The sequence below is a fragment of the Trachurus japonicus genome, chromosome 3, assembly GCF_045865225.1.
Source record: "Trachurus japonicus isolate A0001 chromosome 3, Traja_1.0".
Lineage (NCBI taxonomy): Eukaryota > Metazoa > Chordata > Actinopteri > Carangiformes > Carangidae > Trachurus > Trachurus japonicus.
The window spans coordinates 4147635-4172858 of NC_140909.1; the positions used below are offsets into that span (position 1 = coordinate 4147635).

Genomic DNA, 25224 nt, shown 5'->3' on the forward strand with positions numbered 1-25224 from the left:
ACACACTCACTCACACACACACATGAGAGCTGAGCAGCATGGACAGCAGGGTCACCCTAAGCGCCATGCTTCATAGAGGGCGCCGTTACAATAGGTTTACTGTTACTCTGACGACCGCCGCCGCCGCTGCTGCTGCTGCTGCTGCCGGCATACAATAGGACTGAATGTACTGCTTCTCCTTCTCCTTCTTCTCCACTTCTTCCTCTTCTCTCCATTTTTCACATTTTGATGACAAGGAGGACGGACTGAGACGGGACAGCATGTTATCAGAGGACGGCCCTGAAGGTGAGTGGGTGGGATTAACACACACACATACATACACACACACCTTGATGTTTCTATGCATAGTAAGTGTGTGGTGGTGGTGCTGAGACAGAGAGATGTGTGTGTGTGTGTGTGTGTGTGTGTGTGTGTGTGTGTGTGTGTGTGTGTGTGTGTGTGTGTGTGTGTGTGTGTGTGTGTGGTGGAGAGGGGGAGAATAATTTATGGATTGCTGAATTTTGATGAGGCTGATCCTGTCAGGACACGTTTAGAAAGACACGACTGTCAGATTTGCTGTGAGGAAGGAAACAGTCACTCTCTCTTTCTCTCTCTGTCTCTCTGTGTCTTTTCTTTCTGAAAATGAACTGAAATAAGACAGACAAACGGCTTATTTTTCTTTTTCGAGTAAAAACCAGAAATATAATGTGAAATGTGAGAAACAGAATCGTGCAACTTGTGCAACATTATGTCATATTCTCATCCCGGAAGGTGAAAGCCACCGAATTTAATTTAATTTGATTTAGTTTATTTATAGTGACAATGCAGGTTGACATAGTAATCTAACACTTCCACTCGTTACAAACCAGTCAATGTGACTGATGTTCAGCATACAGAGATTATAGCTAATGCTATAGTTTCCAATTTACCTCACTTTTATCAATAGGACAATTTAAAACCATAACTACATCTTATTTAACCTCTAACTGCTCCTGCTTTTAACTACACCTATGTTTCTATTTATCCTTATTGTCACCTTTAACTTCCGGTATTCTGTTACGCTTTTGTATGTTTCAAATGTCTTGTCTTCTGTCCTTATATGTTTTGTGTTTCATCTCGGCTGTATTGTAAATGAGGTTACTCCTCAATATATCTCCGAGTTTAAATAAAGGTTATGAAATGAAATGAACTCCCGTCCCTATAGGCTTTTAGTAGAAGAAAGAAGGTAAGAAAAAAGACATCAAAATTACATAACAATACAATAAAATGTACAATACATCTAAAATCAATCATACCAAGTCATGACCCGTTAAAAATGCATACAGTTCTGATTTATTTTGTTTCAGCCAGACTTTAACATTTTTACTAGAAAATGAAGAAGATGGAGGAGTTGAGACATAAAACTCTTTCTTTTTAAAAAAAAAATTAGAGTGAAAGCCAGAAATGTATAATGTGAAATGTGAGAAACAGGATCGTGCAACTTGTGCAACACTTCTTTCTTTGAAGCGTCTATTCCAATAATCCAACTGGTGATATTCTCATCCCGGGAGCTGAAAGCCACCTAGAAAATGAAGAAGATGGAGGAGTCGAGACAGAAATAAAGACAAGCAAGAATAAGGAAGAGGAGGAGGAGGAGGAAGAGGAGAGAGAGGAGAAGAGGAAGAGGAGGAAGAGGAGGAGGAAGAGAAGAGAAAGGGAGAAGAGGAAGAGGAGGAGGAGGAGGAGCAAATGAAAGGTGGAGGATAGGAAACAGAAAATCAGAGGAGGTGGAGGTGAAGTTCAGTTTCTCAGACGGCTTCTGTGTGAGGTGGATCAAAATACAGAGGAGTGGTATAGGGGTGTGTGTGTGTGTGTGGGGGGGGGGGTGTCACATAGAGATGAAGAGGGATTAGAGGGAGTCGGGGGGGAGTGTGGGGGTCGGGGGGGGGGTTGGGTCGGGGGGGTCGGGGGGGTCGGGGGGAACAGATGGGACTCATCCAGACCCAGAGGGGTGTGGTGCTGAATTGTGAGATTCCTCTGAGTTGGGACAAGCTACCAGATCTTTTGCTCTGCAGCAGCAGCAGCAGCAGCAGCAGCAGCAGCTGTCAGTGGTACAACACCTACGCAACTGCAACTGCAAGAAACCTCCCCCTCGCATTAAACACACACACACACACACACACACACACACACACACACACTGATACACACCCACAGGCGCATGCACAGTGCACACACTCAGGGTCATATTTCATATCTTGTGCGATAGGAGGCCTGCTCGCTTGTTTTCTTCTTCTTAAAGCTGAAGAAAAAAAAAAGAATTCTTGTGCGACAACAATGATTCATGTTCTTGTTCTTGTTCTTGTGTTAAAGATTAACAACATTTCTCAGCTATAGTGTCTGGATAATAAGGTGCACCGGGTGGTATTTGCTCATGGTGTGGCCCGTCTGTCTGTCGTTCTGTCTGTCGTTCTGTCCTTTATCACTCATGTCGGCTCAAAGTTCAGTCATTAAAGTGGAAATATACAACAATTATTGTGTTGGGTTGGTCGTGTGTGTCAGTTTCCTTATCTTGTTTGCTGGGAAAATCACAACATGTAACTATCTACAGTACTGGCTCGTTACTGAAGAGGTGAAGGAGTTCAATCCAGTTTTATTATTTTGTGCCACTTTTTTTTTTTTTTTTTTATCCCATTCATGGTTTCCATAGGCCTACTACACATGGTTGCACATAGTCACCATCAATGAAAAGGAGCAGGATGAAGAAAAACTTACCTGTATATAGTTATAATTGCATTGGCTTAATCAACACCAATATTATACTCTATTTCAAAAAAATTAAAGATGACGAAACATATAATAATAACAAGAAAACAAACAAGCAAAATAGCAGTGGACACCACTTGTCTATCTATCTTTTCTTTTTTCTTTTCCTCTTTCTCTTAAAAGGGTTTTCCATGGAGTTTTTCCTCAGTGGATGTGAGGGTCTAAGGACAGAGGATGTTGTTGTGATGCCATGTGAAGCCCTTTGAGACAAACTGTTTGTAAAAACGGGCTATAGCCTACAAATAAAATTGCCTTGCCTTGCCTTTCTCCATCTTTTGATATATAGGTCACTTTATCTCCAGTTCCAGATGCTTTAATGATAACAGAGAAACTTGTTATTTTATTAGGAGTGATGCGTGTGAACAGCATTTTCATCTCAGAGCAGCAAGTTTCTGCAATTAATCCACTCAGGTTGGACCACTGGTTTGATGAAATAATAAGATTTATGGTTCAATTTCATTTCATTTTTCTTGACTTTTTTGTGTTAAATATTTGTTTTGTTTTGTTTTTGGCCTCAGAACAGAGTTTAGAGTTTTAAAAAAAGTTTGTTTGTTTGTTTTTGAAATAAAGTTTGAACCTGAATCTTGAATGAATCCTGAACGGTGAAGCAATTTTTTTTTATTATTTCTGGAAATGACTAAGCCAGTATCAGACTATTGTGTTTGTGTGTGCATGATGTGAATGTGTGCGTGTTTCTCTCTGTGTGTGTGCGTGCATGCATGTGTGTGTGTGTGTGTGTGTGTGTGTGTGTGTGTGTGTGTGTGTGTGTGTGTGTGTGTGTGTGTGGACTTTCCTCCGCCTCGTTCTCTCACCTGAACGGAAGTGGCAGACATAAAAGGCAGCAGGTGAGGCGGCTGCTCAGGTAGCTGAGCCCGGCAGCAGCTCCGCTCTCCGCCCGCCGCTCGGCGCCTCTCCCTCGGCTCCTCTCGGCTCCTCTCGGCTCCTCTCTCCGCTGATTGAGTCTCATTTCATTTCATTTCATGTAAATATGAAACAAGTCGAAATCTTCTTCTTTTTCTTCTCCTTCTTGTGTTTCTTATCAAGCAGTCACCTCACGGACTAATGGGGCTTATTCTGCTGAGCCTGATTCTCCGGTACTGGGTCAACACCGTGGAGGGTAAGTTCAAATAAAATCACGTTTATAATGAGCAAACAGCGTCGTAATAAGGAGTTATTAAATCTGTTTTGGTGTTTATAACCGGATAACACCTCGTTTTATTTTGAAAATCTCAACCTCACTATTGTTTTATTACTAAAGCAGCTTATTATTCACTACATTTGATCTAAATCAGATGGATAAGACTTAATAAATGAGTTAAAACCTTCATTAATTTCACCCTAAACATATGGTTGTGTATATAAAAACACAGTGTGTGTTGGTATAGACCTTTAACTAGATGTTTGACATGTGTTGTGTTGTGTTGTGTTGTGTTGTGTTGTTGTTGCTGCTGCTGCAGGGTCATGTTCAGCTGGCAGCGCCGTGACTTGTGACCAGTGTCTGCAGCTCAGTCCTCACTGTGCCTGGTGCACACAGGAGGTGAGAGTGGGACAGTAACACCAAGAACCAGATGACAACTTAGACTTTAATGCATTTTTTTTTAGAAAATAAAACGCACAAACAGGCATCATCATAACTGCAGCTTTATGACTCACTATAAAACAATCTGTGAGTCTGTAAACAACTACAGCTCTGCAACAACAACAACAACTACAGCTTCTTCTTCGTCTTGCAGAACTTCACAGACTGGTTTTCAGTCCATGAACGATGTGACACACTGGACACGTTACTGGAGAAGGGATGCGACGGCGAGCAGCTGCAGTTCCCCGTCTCTGCAGGTCAGATTCTGCAGGACCGACCGCTGGGGAAGAGGACGGGCAGCGGCAACAGCACCCAGATCTCCCCCCAGAAGATGAAACTGAAGCTTCGAGCTGGTACGTTTGATCCCACACTGCAAAAACTCAACATCTTTCCAAGAATATTTGTCATATTTCTTGTGAAAATGTCTCATTTCTAGTCAAAATTCATCTTTTTCCACTTAAAATAAGACTCATCACCTAAAAATTAACTTGTTTTTAGATAATTTCACTTGTTTCAAGCATGTTTTCACTTGAAATAAGTAGAAAAATCTGGCAGTGAAAGCAAGTTTTGTAATAAGAAAGAAAAACTTGCTCCACTATCAGATTTTTTCTACTTATTTCAAGTGAAAATCTGCTTGAAAGAAGTAAAAAGTGTCTAAAAACAAGCCACTTGTTAATATGATGAGTCTTATTTTAAGTCCGGGTAAGACTTTGAGTTTTTGCAGTGCAGATGAACTGTTGTTGTTGTTTAGTTGAATGCCTGCAGGGTATAAAGTAAAAAGTGTCTAAAAAACAAGCTACTTTTTAATGTCATGAGTCTTATTTTAGGTATAATGAGATTAGTTTTGACTAGAAATGACATTTTGACGAGAAATAAGACAAATATTCTTGGTAAGATTTTGAGTTTTTGCAGTGTAACTATCACAATTATTCTGCTTCAGCTTTTTAATTAAAAATGTAGCAGCTGCAGAGCCACGGGAGAAATCCTGCTTAGATTAGTTTCTCTTTAAAGCTGCAGTTTTTAACGTCATGTACAGAAGGAAGTGGTTGTTGAAAGTTTGTGCGAGAGTCTCTTATTTAACAAAAGAAGTTCAACGATGCAAAAAGAATAAACGCGGATCGTCTCCTCTTTGCCCCTCAGGTCGTGTTCAACGTGTTGATTTGTTTTGTTTTGTCTTTGTGCAGGCAGTCAGGTGACCTTCCAGGTGAAGGTCCAGCACACGGAGGACTACCCGGTGGACATGTACTACCTGATGGACCTGTCGGCGTCCATGATCGACGACCTGGAGACCATCAAGGACCTGGGCTCGTCCCTCTCCAGAGAGATGGCCAAGCTCACCACTAAGTTTCGGATGGGCTTCGGCTCCTTCGTGGAGAAACCGGTGCTGCCGTTCATCAGGATCACAGAGGAGGAGCTGAACAATCCCTGCAGGTATTCAACTACACAACAGCAACAACAACAGTTCATCTGCACTGCAAAAACTCAAAGTCTTACCCAGAATATTTGTCTTATTTCAAGTCAAAATGTCATTTCTAGTCAAAACAAATCTCATTATACCTAAAATAAGACTCATCACATTAAAAAGTAGCTTGTTTTGAGACACTTTTTACTTCTTTTAAGCAGATTTTCACTTGAAATAAGTAGAAAAATCTGATAGTGGAGCAAGTTTTTCTTTCTTATTACAAACCTTGCTTTCACTGGCAGATTTTTCTACTTATTTCAAGTGAAAATCTGCTTGAAAGAAGTAAAAAAGTGTCTAAAAACAAGTTACTTTTTGTGTGAGATTGCATAGATCTAAGTGTGCAGAGATCTCTTTCTTCAGTTTGGATCCTTATTTCAAGTGAAAATTTGTTTGAAACAAGTGAAAATAATTTTTAGATGATGAGTCTTATTTTAAGCAGAAAGAGATTAGTTTTGACTAGAAATGAGACATTTTGACAAGGAATAAAACAAAACAGTTTGAGTTTTTGCAGTGTGCAGCAGTGTCACTGTGTTTTTCTCACATAGCCTCTTTTGTTTTGTGCCTGTGCAGCAGCGTCGGTTCACACTGCCTGCCAACGTTCGGCTACAGACACCTCTTGTCCCTGACGAGCAGCACTGACAAGTTCAACGAGATCATCGCCGCGCAGCGAGTTTCTGCCAACATCGACGTGCCGGAGTGCGGTTTCGACGCCGTCATGCAGGCGGCTGTTTGTGGGGTTAGTGAGTCAGTCAGTGTTTGTTATTTATATTACTGAGTTCCTGGTGTTACTGTGCACAGAGAGAAAAGGGAACATGAACACAACAAAACACAACAACACAACACAATCATGTGTCTCGTGGCGTAGGACAAGATCGGCTGGAGGAACGACTCCATGCGTCTGCTGGTGTTCGTCAGCGACGCCGACTCACACTTTGGGATGGACAGCAAAATGGCCGGCATCGTGATTCCCAACGACGGACAGTGTCACCTGGACGTCAACAACGAGTACAGCATGTCCACGGTGCAGGTGAAGCCACGGAGAGGAGAAACATCAGGTTTAAAAGGGATAGTTCAACATTTTGGCAAGTTGGCCACCATTGCCATAATCCCTATAGTCATAGCAGTAGGTTTGTTACCTTTAATTGTCGGTGCAAGCTGTTTTTAGAACGGCGGAGCAGAGCCGTGAGCTGCTCAGAGCTACGCTACGGAGGCTCATTATGGGATTTCTTGGTTTCCCTCATCAAACTCATCAAATACACAATCCAACAACTCCACAACGCTCTGGTGGACAAGTTGTGAGCTGCACATTCACCACGCTATGAGATAATAACACAACGTTACCACACAGAGTTGTTGTAGAGGGAAATTCATGTAAAACCACTGATGCACGTTGCCTTCAGGGACAGTTTTTCATCAACAGTCTCTGTATTTCCCTCTACAACAACTCTGTGTGGTAACGTTGTGTTATTATCTCATAGCGTGGTGAATGTGCAGCTCACAACTTGTCCACCAGAGCGTTGTGGAGTTGTTGGATTGTGTATTTGATGAGTTTGATGAGGGAAACCAAGAAATCCCATAATGAGCCTCCGTAGCGTAGCTCTGAGCAGCTCACGGCTCTGCTCCGCCGTTCTAAAAACAGCTTGCACCGACAATTAAAGGTAACGAACCTACTGCTACGACTATAGGGATTATGGCAATGGGCCAGTTTGCCGAAATGTTGAACTATCCCTCTAATGACACAACATGGCCGCCTCACCACCGTCAGTCACTTCATCTTTATTTATTTGTTTTTATCCTGATTGCTCAGGAGTATCCGACTCTGGGTCAGCTGATCGATAAAGTGGTGGAGAACAACATCCTGCTGATATTTGCTGTGACGGAGACGCAGAAACACAACTACAAGGTAGCAGCTCCGTCCTCTGCAGGTGTCCACTGTCCTCTGAGACACTGAGACACGCAACTTGTGTGTGTGTGTGTGTGTGTGTGTGTGTGTGTGTGTGTGTGTGTGTGTGTGTGTGTGTGTGTGTGTGTGTGTGTGAGCAGTGAGCACAGTGTTTACACTGAGGTTGGCATTTTTTTCTGCATTGTGCTACTGCTACGTTCTCATTCAACCTGTCAGAACTGGCCCCTGTTTTCCCCTCGGTGACTCAGGGCTGCCCACATTTACAACAACTCCTTCTGCCTTCTGCCTTCTGTTTATCTTCTTTGTTTTTTGTTTTTGCAGAAATATGCAGATCTCATACCTGGCGCCACCGTCGGAGTCGTGGCGTCAGACTCGAGGAACATCCTGGAACTGATCGTCACAGCGTACAAGGTCAGTAATAAATACACAGCTGTGGGTTGATGTGGAAGAATAAGAGAGAAAACACAAACACTAAAGCTGTTAGTGAGAAAAAGTTTCATTTCAGGCCACAGTCGGAGTTTAAAAAAACAAAAAAAGGCAAGGCAAGGCAATTTTATTTGTATAGCCCGTTTTTTACCACCAGTTTGTCTCAAAGGGCTTTACATCCCATCATAACAACATCCTCTGTCCTTAGACCCTCACATCCACTGAGGGAAAACTCCATGGAAAACCCTTTTAACAGGGAAAAATCGGAGAAACAAAACACAAAGACAGAAGTCGTCAGTGTGGATCTCAAGTTTTACATCTGAGACCGATAGAAAGTTTCTCTTCCTCCTCTGTTCCCTCTCATTCTCTCACTTTTCCTCTTTCATTCTGTGTTTTTCCCTCCTCCGCCCGGTGCTTTGCAACAGCATGTCTGACAGCAAGTCTCTTCTTGTCCCAGCTGTTTGATCCTCTCGTGCCTCCTCATTCACTTCTCTCCCTCCCTCTGGTGCAGCTCTGCTCCCCGCGGTAGAGACAGTGATCGGTGACACGTCCACAATCCTCTAATTACTTTACTTCATCAGTCAGGCCGTTAACTCCCCGCCACGTTACCCAAACCACAGGGATCTGAAACCACGGATGAATCAGACTCAGCTGCAGTTTCAGATTCTTGTTGGTGGTTTAGTTTAGTGCATCGACAGTTCATCCATCAATCAGGCAAATTTTACTTATAAAGCGCTTTTTCAAAAAAACCAAATGTGATTCACAATGTTTTACAGTTTGAGTGAAAAACAAAAACGACATAAGAAGTTAAATCAAAAAGGAGTTGTGCAAGATGCAATGCACACTGACGGGCGGCACCATGAAATATGAGGAGGTAAAAGAATAAAAGATCAGGAAGAAGAAGAATAGAAACAATCAGTGAAGTAACAATAAAAAGCCATAAAAACAAATACAGCAGTAATAAATGAAGGAGACCAGATTGAAAGTAAAAGATTAAAACAATGAAACAATACAGGTAAAAGTCATAAACAGAGTAACGTATGGACCACAGAGTTTTGATAAAACAGAATAAAAAGTTTACGTTTAAAAGTGTCAGTATTATCAGCTCGTCTCTGATCCTCCAGCAGGAAGCGGCTCAACGCAGCATCTGAGTCTGGACCGCAAACAAAATAATCTCTGAGCTGTCGTCTGGTGCAGGCCGAAGCAGAAGGACTTTTTAAAAATATATATGAACCTAACTGGCAGCCGGTGTAAAGATTTAAACAGTTTAGTTTATTTAACAAAGTGTCTTGAATGAGTTCAACCTGCTTCACCTTAATCCACCTTCAGTTGGGTGTATCCCCCTGTTTTCTCCTCCTTAGCAACAACTAAAGCACAATTACAGGCCTACACACACCCACACACACACACACACACACACACACACCCACACACACACACACACACACACCCACACACACACACACACACACACACACAGAGTTAACCCTCTGTCAGCTCCCAGACGGTCCGTCAGAGTTCATTAGTCAGTCAAACACAGTGTTTCCTGCAGCTGAACCGAGCCGTGTCTCTGTCCTGAGGTGTTTTCATGCACCTGGACGTTGACTCAGCGTCGGCAACAGTCAGTTGATTTATTTTTAGAGTCAGCACAGGGATTATTTATCATCACACTGCAAAAACTCAAAATATTACCAAGAATATTTGTCTCATTTCAAGTCAAAAATGTAATTTCTAGTCAAAACAAATCTCATAATACTTGAAATAAGACTCATCACATTAAAAGCAGCTTGTTTTTAGACACTTTTTACGTCTTTCAAGCAGATTTTCACTTGAAATAAGTAGAAAAATCTGATAGTGGAGCAAGTTTTTCTTCCTTATTACAAACACAAAAAACTTTCTTTCACTGGCAGATTTTTCTACTTATTTCAAGTGAAAATTTGTTTGAATTGAAACAAGTGAAAATGACCTAAAAACAAGTTGATTTTTAGGTGATGAGTCTTATTTTAAGTGGAAAGAGATTAGTTTTGACTAGAAATGAGACATTTTGACAAGAAATACGACAAATATTCTTGGAAAGATGTAGAGTTTTTGCAGTGCATGTTTCACTGTATTGTTGTTGTTGTTGTTGTTTTACAGGAGCTGCGTTCAGAGATTGAGCTGGAGGTCCTCGGGGACACGGAGGAGCTGCAGATGTCCTTCACCACCATCTGTCCCAACGGGACGGTTCATCCCAACATGAAGCACTGCTCCAACATCAAACCAGGAGAGACGGTCAGTCACTCGCTCCGCTCGGCCGCTGCAGCTTTTACAAACCAATCACAGACTGTAAATACTGTTTTTTACAATCGCTATGACCCGTTGTTCAATACTTAAAACACTTTTTCAAAACTCTTCACACAGTTAGCACAACATCAGCCTGTGTGGGCTATACAATTAACACATTTCTTGTTCTTTTGACACAAATACATATACAGTATATAACACACAAGCTCAACTAAGACCAAAACAGTAGATGTTAGCTGGTAAATGTTCAGTTGCTTTCACACTATTTGTCAAGACAGAAAACCTCATGTTAAAGCCGAACCTAAAGGCCGAAGTGAAGAGCAGTTCACATTGTAGACTGCAACTAATTTATGACCTGTATTTTTGTTTCATTGCTTTTGAAAAACAGTTGATTGAGCTCATGCAAACACATCATCACAGCTGATTCCCATCTAGATATAATTAGGATTGTTGAGGCTCTTTCAGTCGCATGTACAAAAGAAAAGGAAGAGGAAAACAGAAGACCGTGCAGTTTAGCATTGACTTTGTATTTTTCATTTTTACTGTATTTCTTCTGTTTGTAAATTACATTTTCACACATCTGTGAATGACCAGCAGCTCTGATGCAGATTTTTCTTTTTCTGCAGCAATTTTCAGTTGTTTCACTGTAGAAAATTTGTTTTTTTGTAAAGAGTTCATTCTGCAAAGCTGCTCTGAGATAGGTCGTTTTTGTAGTGTTTGCAAAAAAGAACAACAAATAACAAATACCTGCATTTACAGTACTAAACCCAACAAAAGCAATAATGTAGAGAGGTTCAAAGGAAACTACAGCACAAAATACAATACAATGATCTGTCTATTGTAAAACAGTAGATCTGCATCAGTTGTTGGTGTTTTTATGACACTGGGCTGTGACCGACCACATGTTTCTGTTGGAAGACAACATGTGTCAGTGTTTTGGTAGATTTGGTGAGTTGTGTTAGTGTTTAGTTACACTGTGTGTTTTAGCGATCGTAAAAAAAAAAAACATTAAACTGCTCTGATGTTTGAAACGTGCAACAGAAAATGAAGTTGTCATTAGATGTCATAGAGATAGATATTATTATTGTTTCCCCCTCTCAGTGAGTGGGACAGACTGGAGCTGCAGTTGTTGGTGTTGAGGATGTTTGATGATGGGAGAATGTGTTTTGGTGAAATGTGTGTCAGTGTTTCTGGGGAAGCTTCTTCCACCCCGACACCGACACTGACAACGTTGTTTTTGACCGTCACACCCAAAAAGCAGAAGTGAAGTTGAGGTTCTCTCTGTGATTTCATAACATTATTGTCAGGACAGGAGGACATTTCCATAGAAACAGAGATTAACCACTGCAGTGAGTCGTCAGGATTGTTCAAACACTGTCGAGTTTGTACTTGAGCAGAAAGTATTCAGTGTTTTGTGTGATCAATTGATATTTTTTTTGTCATTATTATACTGTATTATCTGGCCTGGTTGTGATGCCCAGAGTGAAAAGAGAGACAGGAACTTCCTGCTCATTGCAGGTCACATGCAAAACACAAACATAAAACTTAAATAACACATGCAACAAAAATGCATCATGCATTTAAAGAGGAACTATGCAAGTCTGGTGTCTCCTCCTCTGTGTCTCTAACCCTCCTCTCCTCCATGTGTATTTGTTTACAACGAAGCCGGTGAGAAATCAATCCATGGAGCGGTGGACAACTTATTTATCATCTACCATGTTACGACGTGTATATCTGTGTAGTCTTAACTGTCATAAAAAAGTACTAAACTGATGTTGCAAGGTTGGTTTTCAGCCAAGAGACGCTAGGTGGAAGGCAGAGAGCCTCCATTCTCACTCGTAACAAGTCACAAGTCATGTAATTAAAGCAGAAGTAAGCGATCCGGTCGTTTTGGAGGACACAGACACACAGAGAGGACTGCCCCTTTATGCCGTTCTCTCTCCTCATTGGATAAAGGTTGTAGGATACAAGGAAAGTTTTCTCCTGGGCTCAGAGCAGAGCAGAGTGACTGACAGACCCGTGTTTCAGACCAAACACTCTATAGAAGTGATTGCTGTCGGAAGATACAACTATTTAAGACTTAGATTAACACAAACATTCACCTGACTTCTGCTTTAACTATCACAATTATTCTGGAGCTTTTTAATTGAGGTAAAAATCCTGCTTATAGTTCCTCTTTAAAGCTGCGAATCAAGCTGCAGGTTTTTAACGTCATGTAGGAAGTTGTTGTTGAAAGTGTGTGCAAGACAAGAGTCTCTTATTTAACGATGCAATGAAAAGAACAAACTGGTATCGTCTCCTCTTCGCCCCTCAGGTTGTGTTCAACGTGTCCGTGGAGCTGCCCGGGTGCCTGTCGGGGGCTCGTCACTTCTCCCTGAAGCCGGTGGGTCTGCAGGACAGTCTGGAGCTGCAGCTGGAGTCTCTCTGCTCCTGTGACTGTGACCAGCAGCAACGTCCACCGCCGCCGCAGCCCGAGGCCAACAGCAGCCGCTGCACCGAGGGTCAGGGGTCGTTCCGGTGCGGCGTGTGCGTGTGCCGGCCGGGCTTCCTGGGAGCCGAGTGCGAGTGCAGCGAGGAAACGGCGTTGCTGAGCAACTGCCTGGCCACCAACGGCTCGGAGGGGGAGGAGGAGGAGGAGGAGGAGGTGTGCAGCGGCCAGGGCCAGTGCTACTGCGGCCAGTGTGTGTGTCATCCGTCCAGCTTCGGACGCATCTACGGCCCGTACTGCCAGTGTGACGACTACTCCTGTGTTCGATTCCGCGGCGAGCTGTGTGGAGGTGAGCAGAGCAGCTGCACACGGAGCTCATGGATCATTCACACAGTCTCTGTTGTGGTGGTTGTTGTTGTTTGAATCTGATTGTGTGTGGATGTCATGTTTATAGATTGTCTTGGTACGATTATTGTCAGAGAAATAATCACGGTGTTAATGATTATCACGATTATTATGCATGAATTAATTTCACAACACTGTGAATGTGTAAAATCAAATATAGTCAAAATATACTTACATTACTAATGATTTACACAAACTAATTAAGTATCTGTTAACATAATACCAATTATTAATCATCCAGGGGAAGTGTTTGAAATATTAAAGTCATTAATTGTCGTCTATACCAAATGTTTAAGTTTATTTTAATCTTTTTTTTTTTTTATTACAAACGACAGACTAACATTTAAAGTTCCCCCGAGGAGTTTGTATTTGGTTATAAAAGAGTCTCATATTAATGTGGATGAATCTACATTTCCCACTTGTTAATTGGTCCATTTTCGATAAATATATTGTTTTGTCTTTATAATTATTCTGATATTATTATTTAGTGGTCGACGCGCCCAGCATTTCCTAGTTTCGGTTTCCCGGACGCAGCCCAGCGGGTCATGGGAATAACGCAGCCGGATCGCTAGTTTGTATCGTTTATGGTCAGAAATTAGACGGTATCTGATCGTCTTCCAGCCTCCGACTTTCGGTCTTGATGAATGAAAACATTCTTGGCAAATGTTTTCTCTTTCGTCCATCTTGCACCGGTCCAAAAATTTCACCGTGCGCGCAGAGGCTCATGGGAAATGTAGTGTGAAAACACTTTGCTTTCTGAAACTCCTCGTTGTCCCTTTAAATTCCCACCAATTCAGTGTTATGTTGGTAAATGGACCAGTGTCTGTGCATTCACCTTTACTTTGGAGATCATCTGCCGATACGGTTCTGACATAATCTTTTTTGGAAAGTGACGCAAAAACTCAAAATCTTTCCAAAAATATTTTTTCTTATTTCTTGTCAAAATGTCTCAATTCTAGTCAAAACTAATCTCTTTCCACTTAAACTAAGACTCATCACCTAAAATGAACTTGTTTTTAAATATAATTTTCACTTGTTTCAAACTAATTTTCACTTGAAATAAGTAGAAAAATCTGCCAGTGAAAGCAAGTTTTTTGTGTTTATGATAAGAAAGAAAAACTTGCTCCACTAGCAGATTATTTTCACTTAATTCAAGTGAAAATCTGCTTGAAAGAAGTAAAAAGTGTCTCAAAACAAACTACTTTTTATGTGATGAGTCTTATTTTAAGTAGAATGAGATTTGTCTTGACTAGAAATAAGACAAATATTCTTGGTAAGATATTTGAGTTTTTGCAGTGCGGTATTTAGGAATCTTTACGATTCATTAATTGTGGCGTTTAACACCGCGATTAATTGTGAAAGTAAGTAATCGTGACATCTCTATGTGTGTGTGTTTTTGTCTCCTTGAAGGTCATGGAGTGTGCGACTGCGGCGAGTGTCAGTGTCATCGCGGCTGGACGGGCGAGTACTGTAACTGCAGCAGCAGCAGCGAGGCGTGCACGGCGGACGACGGCGTCGTCTGCAGCGGCCGCGGGACGTGTCAGTGCGGACGCTGCGTCTGCTCCGTCCCCGGAGCGTCGGGGGACAAGTGTGAGAAGTGTCCGACCTGCGGCGACGCCTGCAGCTCTGCCAGGTGAGAACACCACGTCCGTGCTTCTGTCCGCTCGGCCTCTTTTTATTTAGATTTGTACATACAAAGATAATGTAGTATAAAAAAAGTATAAATGATTAGGAGTAATACAAATATAACCCCCCCCCCACCAACGGAGCCCCATCCCTGCAACAATATTACTGCACCATTTGACAATCTTGTGTTGAGTTGGTATGCAATTACGTGTATTACATGCATCACATACATATCAATATTTATATAAATAAAAAAATGACACAATTAGAATAATAAGAAAAATAGTAGTTAATTAAACCAAAACAGCATGATAAACAAGTAAATTTAAAAAAATAAAAAAATAAATAAAAAATCAACATGTGATTGAGATTGAGAGTGGTCCTTATGGGTTTCAAATTATACATAATACAGTATCAGTCATATAAAACACCAAAATTAGTGACATCTTATTTCTCTATATAATTTAAAAACGGTCTCCATGTAGCATGAAATATTTTGAATACATCCTCTTGTAGCGTAGTAGTAGAGTAACGAATCTTCTCTAGTACCAAATGATGTAGAAGGTCATTGATCCATATCTTAAAGGTTGGGGGAAGCTTCTCCTTCCACTTAAAAAGTATTAATCACCTACAAGCTATAAGAGATGCAAAAGCTATCGTATTCTGTGCCTGGCGGTTAAGGTGAGTATCTTGTTGAATTATTCCAAATATGGCAGTAATGGCAGAAGGTTCAATAGGTACTTGTAAAACATCTGAAACAGTTTTAAATATCGACTGCCAGAAGTTGTCTAGTTTTGAACTGAACCAGAACATATGTGAGAGGGTGGCTGGTGCTCGCCTGCATCGATCACAAATGGGATCGACTTTGCTAGTCGATGAAGACGATGCATGACCTTGAACTGGATCGGCTCGGCCTCTTTAATCCACGTTTTTCTTTTTTTTTTTTTTACCTGAGTGATATAAGACCGTCGTCTCCTCAGCGCCACCTGATCCGTGCGCTGCTCTGAGATCAGCCGTATCGGGTTGAGGCTGCTCTTGTTCACATGTGTCTACGCCCTCCATGCGACACCAACACGGCACTCAGAGGTTTCCTTTCTCCGCTGTGAAGCAGCTGTCGGGGGCCGCGGCCACCTGATCCCACCGCTGCCGGGGGGGCAGGTGACACAGGGAGAGGGAGAGGCCTTGGGAAAACTCTGATAAGTGACCGACACTGTGATTCCTCTGTGTGAACGAAGCCTCGTTAACCCTTAACCTCCCACCAGGGCCGCTGCACAGGGGAGAGAGGGGACGTCGATTCCAGTAGGATAATTATTGTATGATGAAATTATAAATCTGACAAATATTCATAGTAATGCTGCATCAGCATCGAAACAAAGCCACAAAACATGAAATATTCATGAAATGCATTTTATTTTCCAAGCAATAATCCCCTGCCTTCTTTTTAAAAAGGGATTAGTCCATGCAAACTAATGAAGATAACAGTGTGTATTGCGCCGGGCACTGTCAAGAACATAGAGCAGCGGTTCCCAAACTTTTTTGACCGTGCACCCCCAATTTCAGATACCTCTATTAAAGCAGAAGTCAGCGATCCGGTGGTTTTGGCTAACTTCCTGTCAGCAGATGGAGTTAGCAGCCCCCGCCCTCGTCCCTACGTCACCACATTCAGGCGCATCCCTTGGCTGCACACACAGAGAGGACTGCCCCTTTATGCCGTTCTCTCTCCTCATTGGATAAAGGTTGTAGGATACAAGGAAAGTTTTCTCCTGGGCTCAGAGCAGAGCAGAGTGACTGACAGACCCGTGTTTCAGACCAAACACTCTATAGAAGTGATTGCTGTTGGAAGATACAACTATTTAAGACTTAGATTAACACAAATATTCACCTGACTTCTGCTTTAAATACATTAAGAGGCTGAAAATCACAGGACATGTCTGTTCTGATGATACAAGTCAGCGGTCCTGAAATGCGTGTTTCTCTTCTATAAAACACGTTCTACATCTCGGAGGCGACGTCTTTCTGCACATACGGGCTTCCTTGGCCTTTCAGAGCTCCGTGGGAAACAGTAGGAGAGACACAGCTCGAGGGGGAACCAGGAGAAGCAGGTGTAGAGGCGTTGTGTACTCTGTCATTGCGTTGTGTATGTTGTGTGTGTGTTTAACAGACGAAGAAGACCTTCAGGTTGGCAGTCTTGCCGTTTATTTTGGACAGTATGCGCACCTGGCAGAGGGATTAATAATACAGTCAGTTCCTCTCACACACACACATACACACACACACACACACACACACACACACACACATACACGCCAATAAATGTAAAATGAAAAGAAAGTGCAGGTTAGCTAACAACATGTAGCACTAGCCATTTTGTAAACAAAAATAAGAGAAAAACACAGTCAACTTTTTATGAAAAAGGATGAGTTCGACCGTTCGGGAGCTATATGCTTAAAAAATTACAACTTAAACCACCCTTTAGTATTAAAATTAAAGTAATTAATATGAAATAATGGCGGAACTCATAGGTCATGCACCTACCAGGGAGACAGCGAGGTCCGACTGCTGCTCTCCCCCGGGGTGCACGACCCTGATCCACAGGGGTGCTGCATTTAATTACCATAGGACAAACAAGTTTCCGTGTTGTGTGGTGAGTTTTTATGGCAAGTGGAATCACACTACTTCTTACCTCCGTTACACAGGTCTGTGGAGCTGTGTGGCGTGGACGTACACGAAAAAACAAGCACGTTGCACCGAATGCGCGCCACTACGGCCCCGCCTTTGCCTTACTGTAGATAGGCAGGGAAAACTCTGCACTCCCTAGCTGAAAGCTTGTGCACCACAGTTTGGGAATCCCTCACATAGAGTAACAGAAAAATGAACAAAAAATTATAATAAAAGGCTAAGAAAAACATGGAAATAAAAAGTCACAAGTATCATCTGAACTGAACTCGACTCTGTGTTTTCTGACTCCAGGACCTGTGTGGAGTGTCACCTCCAGGAGAAAGAGGAAGCCGAGGTCTGTGAGGAGAAGTGCAGCGCTCAGAAAATATCCATCAACACGTCAGCAGGTAAATCATCATCATCATCATCATCATCATCATCATCATCACAGACGCTCAAACGACTGAGTGTAGATCAGTTCCCGCTTCCTCTTTTCCTGCACAGATGAAATCATTCATGTGGATGTTTCATAATATAAAAAGAGAGTCAGAGTGTCAATGTGGTTAAACAATTAAAATAAGATAAGATAAGAGATTCCTTTATATCCCATGATGGAGAGATGTATAATATTACAGCAGCAAACATCAGTAAAAGGATTAAAGAGCACAGTGATAAATATAAACCAATGAAAAAAGCAATATCTGTTAGAAAACAAGAGTGAATAATCATTTGTGTAGACACTTGAAAAGTATTGACACCAGATCATCAGTTTTAAACATTTGTAGAGTGATAAAATAATAAAATAATGACCTCCAGAGAAACAGCAGCAGCCAGAACATTTACCAAACACAACTTAACCTGAGGCTCAGTTACCACTCGTCATCCCGGTGCGATCAGGGTCGATAACGTCCTCTACTCTGATGTGAGGGGGCGTTCAAACATCCACACCTGAGAGTCACAGCTCAGTTCTGTGGAAGTGATTAAACAGGGAAGAAAGAATTCACCGACCAGTCCCTACCTGCACCATGTGACCACGGTTACAATGCTGACGGACTGACAGTCCTATGTGTGTGTGTGTGTGTGTGTGTGTGTGTTTGGGACAAAGCAGGTTTCAAGTCTGTGCAGGTCGACTGTCATATTATCTTGAATTGTCATATCATCAGTTGCAGCACAGAGAGGAAAAAACAACACAACAACACAACAGAGAGAGAGAGAGAATAGTTTGGAGCTGGATACAGGAAACAGGAAACTTTATTTACCCCCGAAGGGCAATTCAGTTTCTATATAGTTCTTATATACTGTAAATGGAACAGTACTGCACCATGCATAGGTCACTTTTACTGCTGTAGGCTACTGTATTGCAGTAATTTTAAGTTCAACTACCTGCATTCAACAACCTAATAGCAGAAGGAACAAATGACTTTGAGTACTTAAAGCAGCAGTCAGGTGAATGTTTGTGTTAATCTAAGTCTTAAATAGTTGTATCTTCCGACAGCAATCACTTACATAGAGTGTTTGGTCTGAAACACGGGTCTGTCAGTCACTCTGCTCTGCTCTGAGCCCAGGAGAAAACTTTCCTTGTATCCTACAACCTTTATCCAATGAGGAGAGAGAACGGCATAAAGGGGCAGTCCTCTCTGTGTGTGCAGCCAAGGGATGCGCCTGAATGTGGTGACGTAGGGACGAGGACCAATAGATCCATGACGAGGGCGGGGGCTGCTAACTCCATCTGCTGAAAAGAAGCCAAAACCACCGGATCACTTACTTCTGCTTTAATGCAAACTCTCAATAACATGTTCATGACTGATGATGCATTTTGCATTTTTGAGGGAGTTTAAAGGGCATTTCCAGTTGTAATCAATGTTTACCTCAGATATTGGGTCACTTGCTGTGATCAGTTCATTTCATACCATCCATACTCCCAGATGCAGCGTGTGGACGTTTATACTTGTTTTTGTTCAAGAATCTATCGTTTTTGTTCATTGATGGGCTCCGGACTACTCAACAAATCAAATACACAATCCAACAACTCCACAACGCTCTGGTGGACAAGTTGTGAGCTGCACATTCACCACGCTATGAGATAATAACACAACGTTACCACACAGAGTTGTTTTAGAGGGAAATTCATGCAAAACACCTGATGCACGTTGCCTTCAGGGACAGTTTTTCATCAACAGTCTCTGTATTTCCCTCTAAAACAACTCTGTGTGGTAACGTTGTGTTATTATCTCATAGCGTGGTGAATGTGCAGCTCACAACTTGTCCACCAGAGCGTTGTGGAGTTGTTGGATTGTGTATTTGATGAGTTTGATGAGGGAAACCAAGAAATCCCATGAGCCTCCGTAGCGTAGCTCTGAGCAGCTCACGGCTCTGCTCCACCGTTCTAAAAACAGCTTGCACCGACAAATAAAGGTAATGAATCTCCAATTTGCCAAAATGTTGAAGTATCCCTTTAAAATTTGTAAATTCAAGGACTTTACTTCCAAAAAACTAAGAAACTCCTTGTATTTTGGATCATTTTGTTCTTCACTAAGTGTTTCTACTTGTTTCCTCGGCTCCTCTGGACTTTATTCCCTCAGCTCAGAGTGTTTTTGATCGTGGCATCAACACGGGGCCGAGCTAAGTTTCCCCATGGGTCAGAGACCTGCAGGAATGTTGACCTGCGTCGACTTGTGTGTCTGTGTGTGTGAACCCCTTCTCTCTCTCTTTAACTAACACAACAATGTGTGTGTGTGTGTATGGGGACATATTATTTACCTTGTCGTACAGGCAGAGCTATTGTCTGCAGAAGGAGCTGCTCCTGCTTTACAGAGCAGATTATTCTAAAAGCTGCTGTAGAGGTGTATCTGATTATCACCCAAGGACTTTCAGGCTTCACATGTGAAACACAATGGCCTTGTCCGCACACACACACACACACACACACATTTACACACATTTACACGCACACACAGCAGATCGTAGCGTTTGATATGGAAATCTCAGCGACAGCGTGAACAGAGCGCGGCGTATCCGTTTACGTCCTGGACACAATGTGGGGAGGGAAGCTGATCCAGGACGGACGGATTCATGTCTCTTCGTCCTCATGTTCAAAGTTCAAAGTTCAAAGTTTTCTTTATTGTCCCAGTTGGGAAATTGATTTGCAGCCAGGATGTCCAAAATACATAAAAAACATACAATACCAATAAATACACATTAAACACACACACACAGAGCAATCAACCTCTGTTAGGAAAAACAGCACATAAAGCAACACACAGAACACATAGTGGGCAGTAGGGGTGGGAGAAAAAATCGATTCACATAAATATCGCAATATCTTTTTTGACGATTTTTAAATCGATTTTTTTTTTTTTAATCGTTTTCTTTTTTTTTTTTTTTAAATATTGTGCAATGTGCATTTGTTCGCCTTTTTTACATACAGAGAGTCCAGGTTTTGAAAAGGGTTTAAGTTCACTTTATAATGGAGTATGTTCATTTATAGGCTCCTACAGTGTTTGTGTGCAGATAAATGTTAAAAATGCTAAAGACTAAAGATCGAGAGAATCGGCAATATCGTAGAATCGCAATTTAAATCGAATCGCCATCCAAAAAATCGTAGAAGAATCGAATCGGGAGAAAAGCGTATCGTTCCAGCCCTAGTGGGCAGATTTATAGATAATAGATATATAGATATAGATACAGATAATTTTCAAGTGCATACAGAGACAAAGTGCATTCAAGTGCATTCAAACGAGGTAAGATAAAACAGACTGTGTGGTCCAGACAGCTGTCAATTATCTCACTGTTTAACTCTGTTCAGCATCATGATGCAGAAGGAACAAATGAAGCCCTACTGTATATCTATTAGTCCTGATAGAAGGCACCCTTAACCTCCCACCTGAAGGTAACAGGTCAACCTGGGTCTGAAGGGGTTAACTACGCTCTCCTGAATGGAAGTGGCCTTCTTGATCACCTGCCTTTTATAAAGGTCTATGATGGGATGGCCTCTGACTGGCCACGTTGATGAGGCTACCCAGCCTGTTGTTGTTGGCTACAGTCAAGTTTACAAACCAGGCAATAGTGCAAAATGTTAAAACAGATTCGATAAAACTTCTATAAAATAGAGTCATCACCTCAGTGGACACATTAAAAGAACTCATCTTCCTCAGAAAATAAAGACGTTGTTGAACTTTTTTTTTTTTGACACTTTCTTTTTATTGTTTTTCTTTAGCATTGCATGAACATTATACAAGGGGGAAACAAATACAAATAAAAATGTGAAAAAGAACATGTTGGATCACCATGCTTCTACAGTTTGATCATTTTTCAATGTCAATGTGAAGGTCCTTGTCCTGTCGTTTTTATGTATTCAGTCCATTTCTCCCACTTCCGGCAGTATTGATCCTCTTGAGTCATTATTTTAGAAGTCAGTTGTTCCATAATAATATGTATTTCCTCCATAATCTTCAACCAATCTTCCTGTGACGGTGGCTCTGTCTGTCTTGTACCATTTTCTTGTGATTGCCTTTTTACAGGCTACTAACATCATTTTCAATATGTATCTATCATTTATAGCATGTCGTCCTTCTGTGTGTGTTCTCTCTCGTCTCAGACTCGAACAGGCGATCGGCGGGGTCCGGGGCCGGGGCGGTGGCGGTGGCGTGCTCGCTGCTGACGGAGGACGAGTGCTGGATCTCCTTCACGGTGGAGGGAGGAGAGACGGGCAGCACGGCCTCCAACCTGCAGATGTACGGTAAGACGCAGAGCAGAGAGACTAACCCTAACCCTATAGAGTGGGGTGGTTAGCTCAATGTTTTACACCAATCCTTCACTTTGTGATAAAAGCATGAAATTTGGTGGATGTGTTGGTGAATATGTTTCAAACAAATCTGGATATTGGGCCACCTCAAAAGCGCCCCCTAGTGGCCGTGGCAGCCATTTCTTATGCGAATAAATGAATGATTAATATAAACTGCCCTTTTAATAATATCAACTGGTGATGTATTGTATATTGTTGGAAAGCCTGATTAGTCACCTTTACAACGAGGTACAGCTTGTAAGGATCGTGCATTCATGGAATGAGTAACAGGGCTAAACGTGTGGGTAGCGCCCCCCAAAAATGTGCATCCCCTGTGGGGCGGATTAGCTCAATAAATCACAAGAATTGTTTATTTTGTGACAGAAGCACAACATTTGGTGGAGGTGTTTGGTGGATATGTTTCAAACATTTTTGGTTTTTAAGGACCCTTAAGATGTCTACTTAAGATTTTTGCTTGTTGCCCGGGTCAACTGATGTACAACTTGTAAGGGTTGTGCATTCATGGAATGAGCAACAAAACTATATGGGTCATTCCATGAAATTTTTGGTAATAATATATATTAATTATTATAAATATTTACCAATCAATCGGTGTCCCCTGATTTTATGTCAACCCTGTTACCCTAACCAAAAAACCCTCGAAAAACAATGGTACATCCCAGATTTTACATGATTGACAGGAGTTTGCATCGTCTCTTACCCAGGATGCTAACAGCTCAGTCATTTCTTTCTCCTCCTCTTCTTCCTCCCCCTAATCTTCTTCTTCCTCCTCCTCTCCTCTTCCTCCCCCCCCTCCTCCCTCCTCCTCCCCCCCTCCCCCCCCCCCCCCCCCCAGGTTGCCCCGAGCCCCCTGACGTCTTCATCATCGTCCTCGGGGTCTCCCTGTCCGTCGTCTGCATCGGTCTCATCCTTCTCGCCGTCTGGAAAGTTCTGGTGTCGGTTCACGACCGCAAAGAAGTCGCCAAGTTCGAGGCCGAGCGGGCGAAGGCCAAGTGGCAGACGGTGAGAGTAAGACCCCGAGGTCAGAGGTCAAAGGTCAAAGGTCAAAGGTCATCAGGGTTCAAGGGTTCATTAGAGGATGGAACTGGTGTTTATTCAGATTCAGATTCAGAAAAACTTTGATATAGTTTATTCTGCTTTGCCCCAAAAACTCGTCAAACACATAATATTTTAATTGGATGATCAGGTGTTTGTCAAAACAATAGAAAAGAATAGAAGTTTTATTGTCATTGTATTGCATACAACGAAATTGGAAATGCAACTTCTAATTGTGCATAAACATAAAAAATGCATATACATGAATAGAATTAATTAATAAAAAAAAGCAGCAGTCATCTCATCCACACATCACACATGTATATAAAACAAGAGATGGTGATAAACATAAGAGTTCACATAGACCTAGCGAGAAGAAAACAGGAAGTATAATGCTACGACTTCTACTATAAGTGTTTAAATTACAACAAAATGCAGTTTTATCCATGGATGAACTGTTGCTAAATTCATTCTTATTATTTTAATTTTTTACATTTTTATTTATAATCTGGAAACTTCAAGTTCTGAAGGTAAAATCTAGAGTTTTTAGTTTTTTCTAGGACTTCTGAGCTGATTTATTTTTATTTATGTTAGCAGATGTTTATGAAATAGGAAATAATTATTATAATTATAGATTTGTTATTATTATTTTATTTCAGCAAATGCAGCCGTTGTGATTCAGATGGTTTTTTTGTTTTTTGTTTTTAATTAAAGCAGCTTCACTTCCTTTCACTTCAGGCAGGAAAGTTTGAAAAACCTCTGAAATTTACAATTTTAACACGTTTCTGTGACGCTGTGCAACATCGTAAAGGTGTAAAGTGTTCACTGTCTTTTCTTAATTAATATTATGTTACAACTTTATGCTTCATTCAAACTGTGATCATGTAATTATTCGTGATAATACTAGATGATCTGCAGCTAAAACTGATCAACAACAAACTTTCTGTTCTTTCCTGTTTGAAGGACGTTTGTTTAAAACTTTTTAAACGTTAAAAGTAAAAGTTATGTTGTTTTTAATATTTATTATCTGATCTTCTTGTGTTTGTGTGTCTTCAGGGAACCAACCCTCTGTTCAGAAGCTCAACGTCGACTTTCAAAAACGTCACGTATAAGAACACACAGAGAGAAAAGACGATTATAGTCGATCACTACTGATGAACAAAAGAAACAAAAACTGGAGGCAATGCAAACACCTGAGTGCACTTAAGTGTGTGTGTTTATGTGTGAGTGAGTGAGTGTGAGTGACTGTGTGTATGTATGTGTGTATACGTATGAGTCTCTGAGACGTGCGCTGTGAACGGAGGAAACACTAAACGCCACATGACGAACCTGCTGCTGCAACAACACTGTCGTTCATCTACTGTTCAACACAACGCTGCACTTTCCTGCTGCAAACACACACACACACACACACACACACGTTTTATCTACTGTAACATGCAGCTCGGAAAAGGAGGGAGTGTCTACTACTGAAACTAAAGTAAAGTCTGTTGTTTTTTTTATTATTGTTATTATTAATATTATTATTCTAATGAATGTAAATTTACAGGTGGATGATTGTGGATTGTTTTTTAAAGAGTATTGTGTCTTATTGTGTTTTATTGTAAAGTGAGGCTGAGCCTTCGATGTCGGTGAGTGAGTTTGTTAGTGGCATGGCACATAAATAAAGTGTGAATGAAATAAAAAGTTTTGACTTATGGTGAGATGATGCTGTTATCATTGATTAACCCCTTCCTGGCCAGTTCTTTTTGCTGCAAAAACACATCATTTCTATAGGGCTCTATGGGCTTTAGGGCTGGGGACAGTATTTTCTCATTTACAGAGCGATAAA

At 41.5% G+C, this 25224-nt stretch overlaps 1 protein-coding gene across 3 annotated transcripts; it reads left to right on the forward strand.

The window, feature by feature from the left end:
• Nucleotides 1-25096, forward strand: itgb6 (integrin, beta 6). 3 transcript variants are annotated; one of them, XM_085805403.1, is made up of 16 exons: nt 1-285; nt 3832-3901; nt 4242-4321; nt 4518-4716; nt 5548-5794; nt 6396-6561; nt 6691-6852; nt 7633-7728; nt 8050-8139; nt 10291-10425; nt 12752-13214; nt 14681-14903; nt 17867-17961; nt 22152-22292; nt 23194-23360; nt 24450-25096. In XM_085805403.1, the coding sequence occupies exons 2-16, from the start codon at nt 3847-3849 to the stop codon at nt 24546-24548; spliced, it is 2418 nt and encodes an 805-aa protein (XP_085661529.1). In that variant the 5' UTR covers nt 1-285; nt 3832-3846; the 3' UTR covers nt 24549-25096. The 3 variants fall into 3 exon arrangements, with proteins under 3 accessions (XP_085661529.1, XP_085661537.1, XP_085661519.1); XM_085805411.1 differs by having other exon boundaries at nt 182-285; nt 3829-3901; XM_085805393.1 differs by lacking the exon at nt 1-285 and having other exon boundaries at nt 3764-3901.
• The last annotated feature ends 128 nt before the right edge of the window (nt 25097-25224 follow it).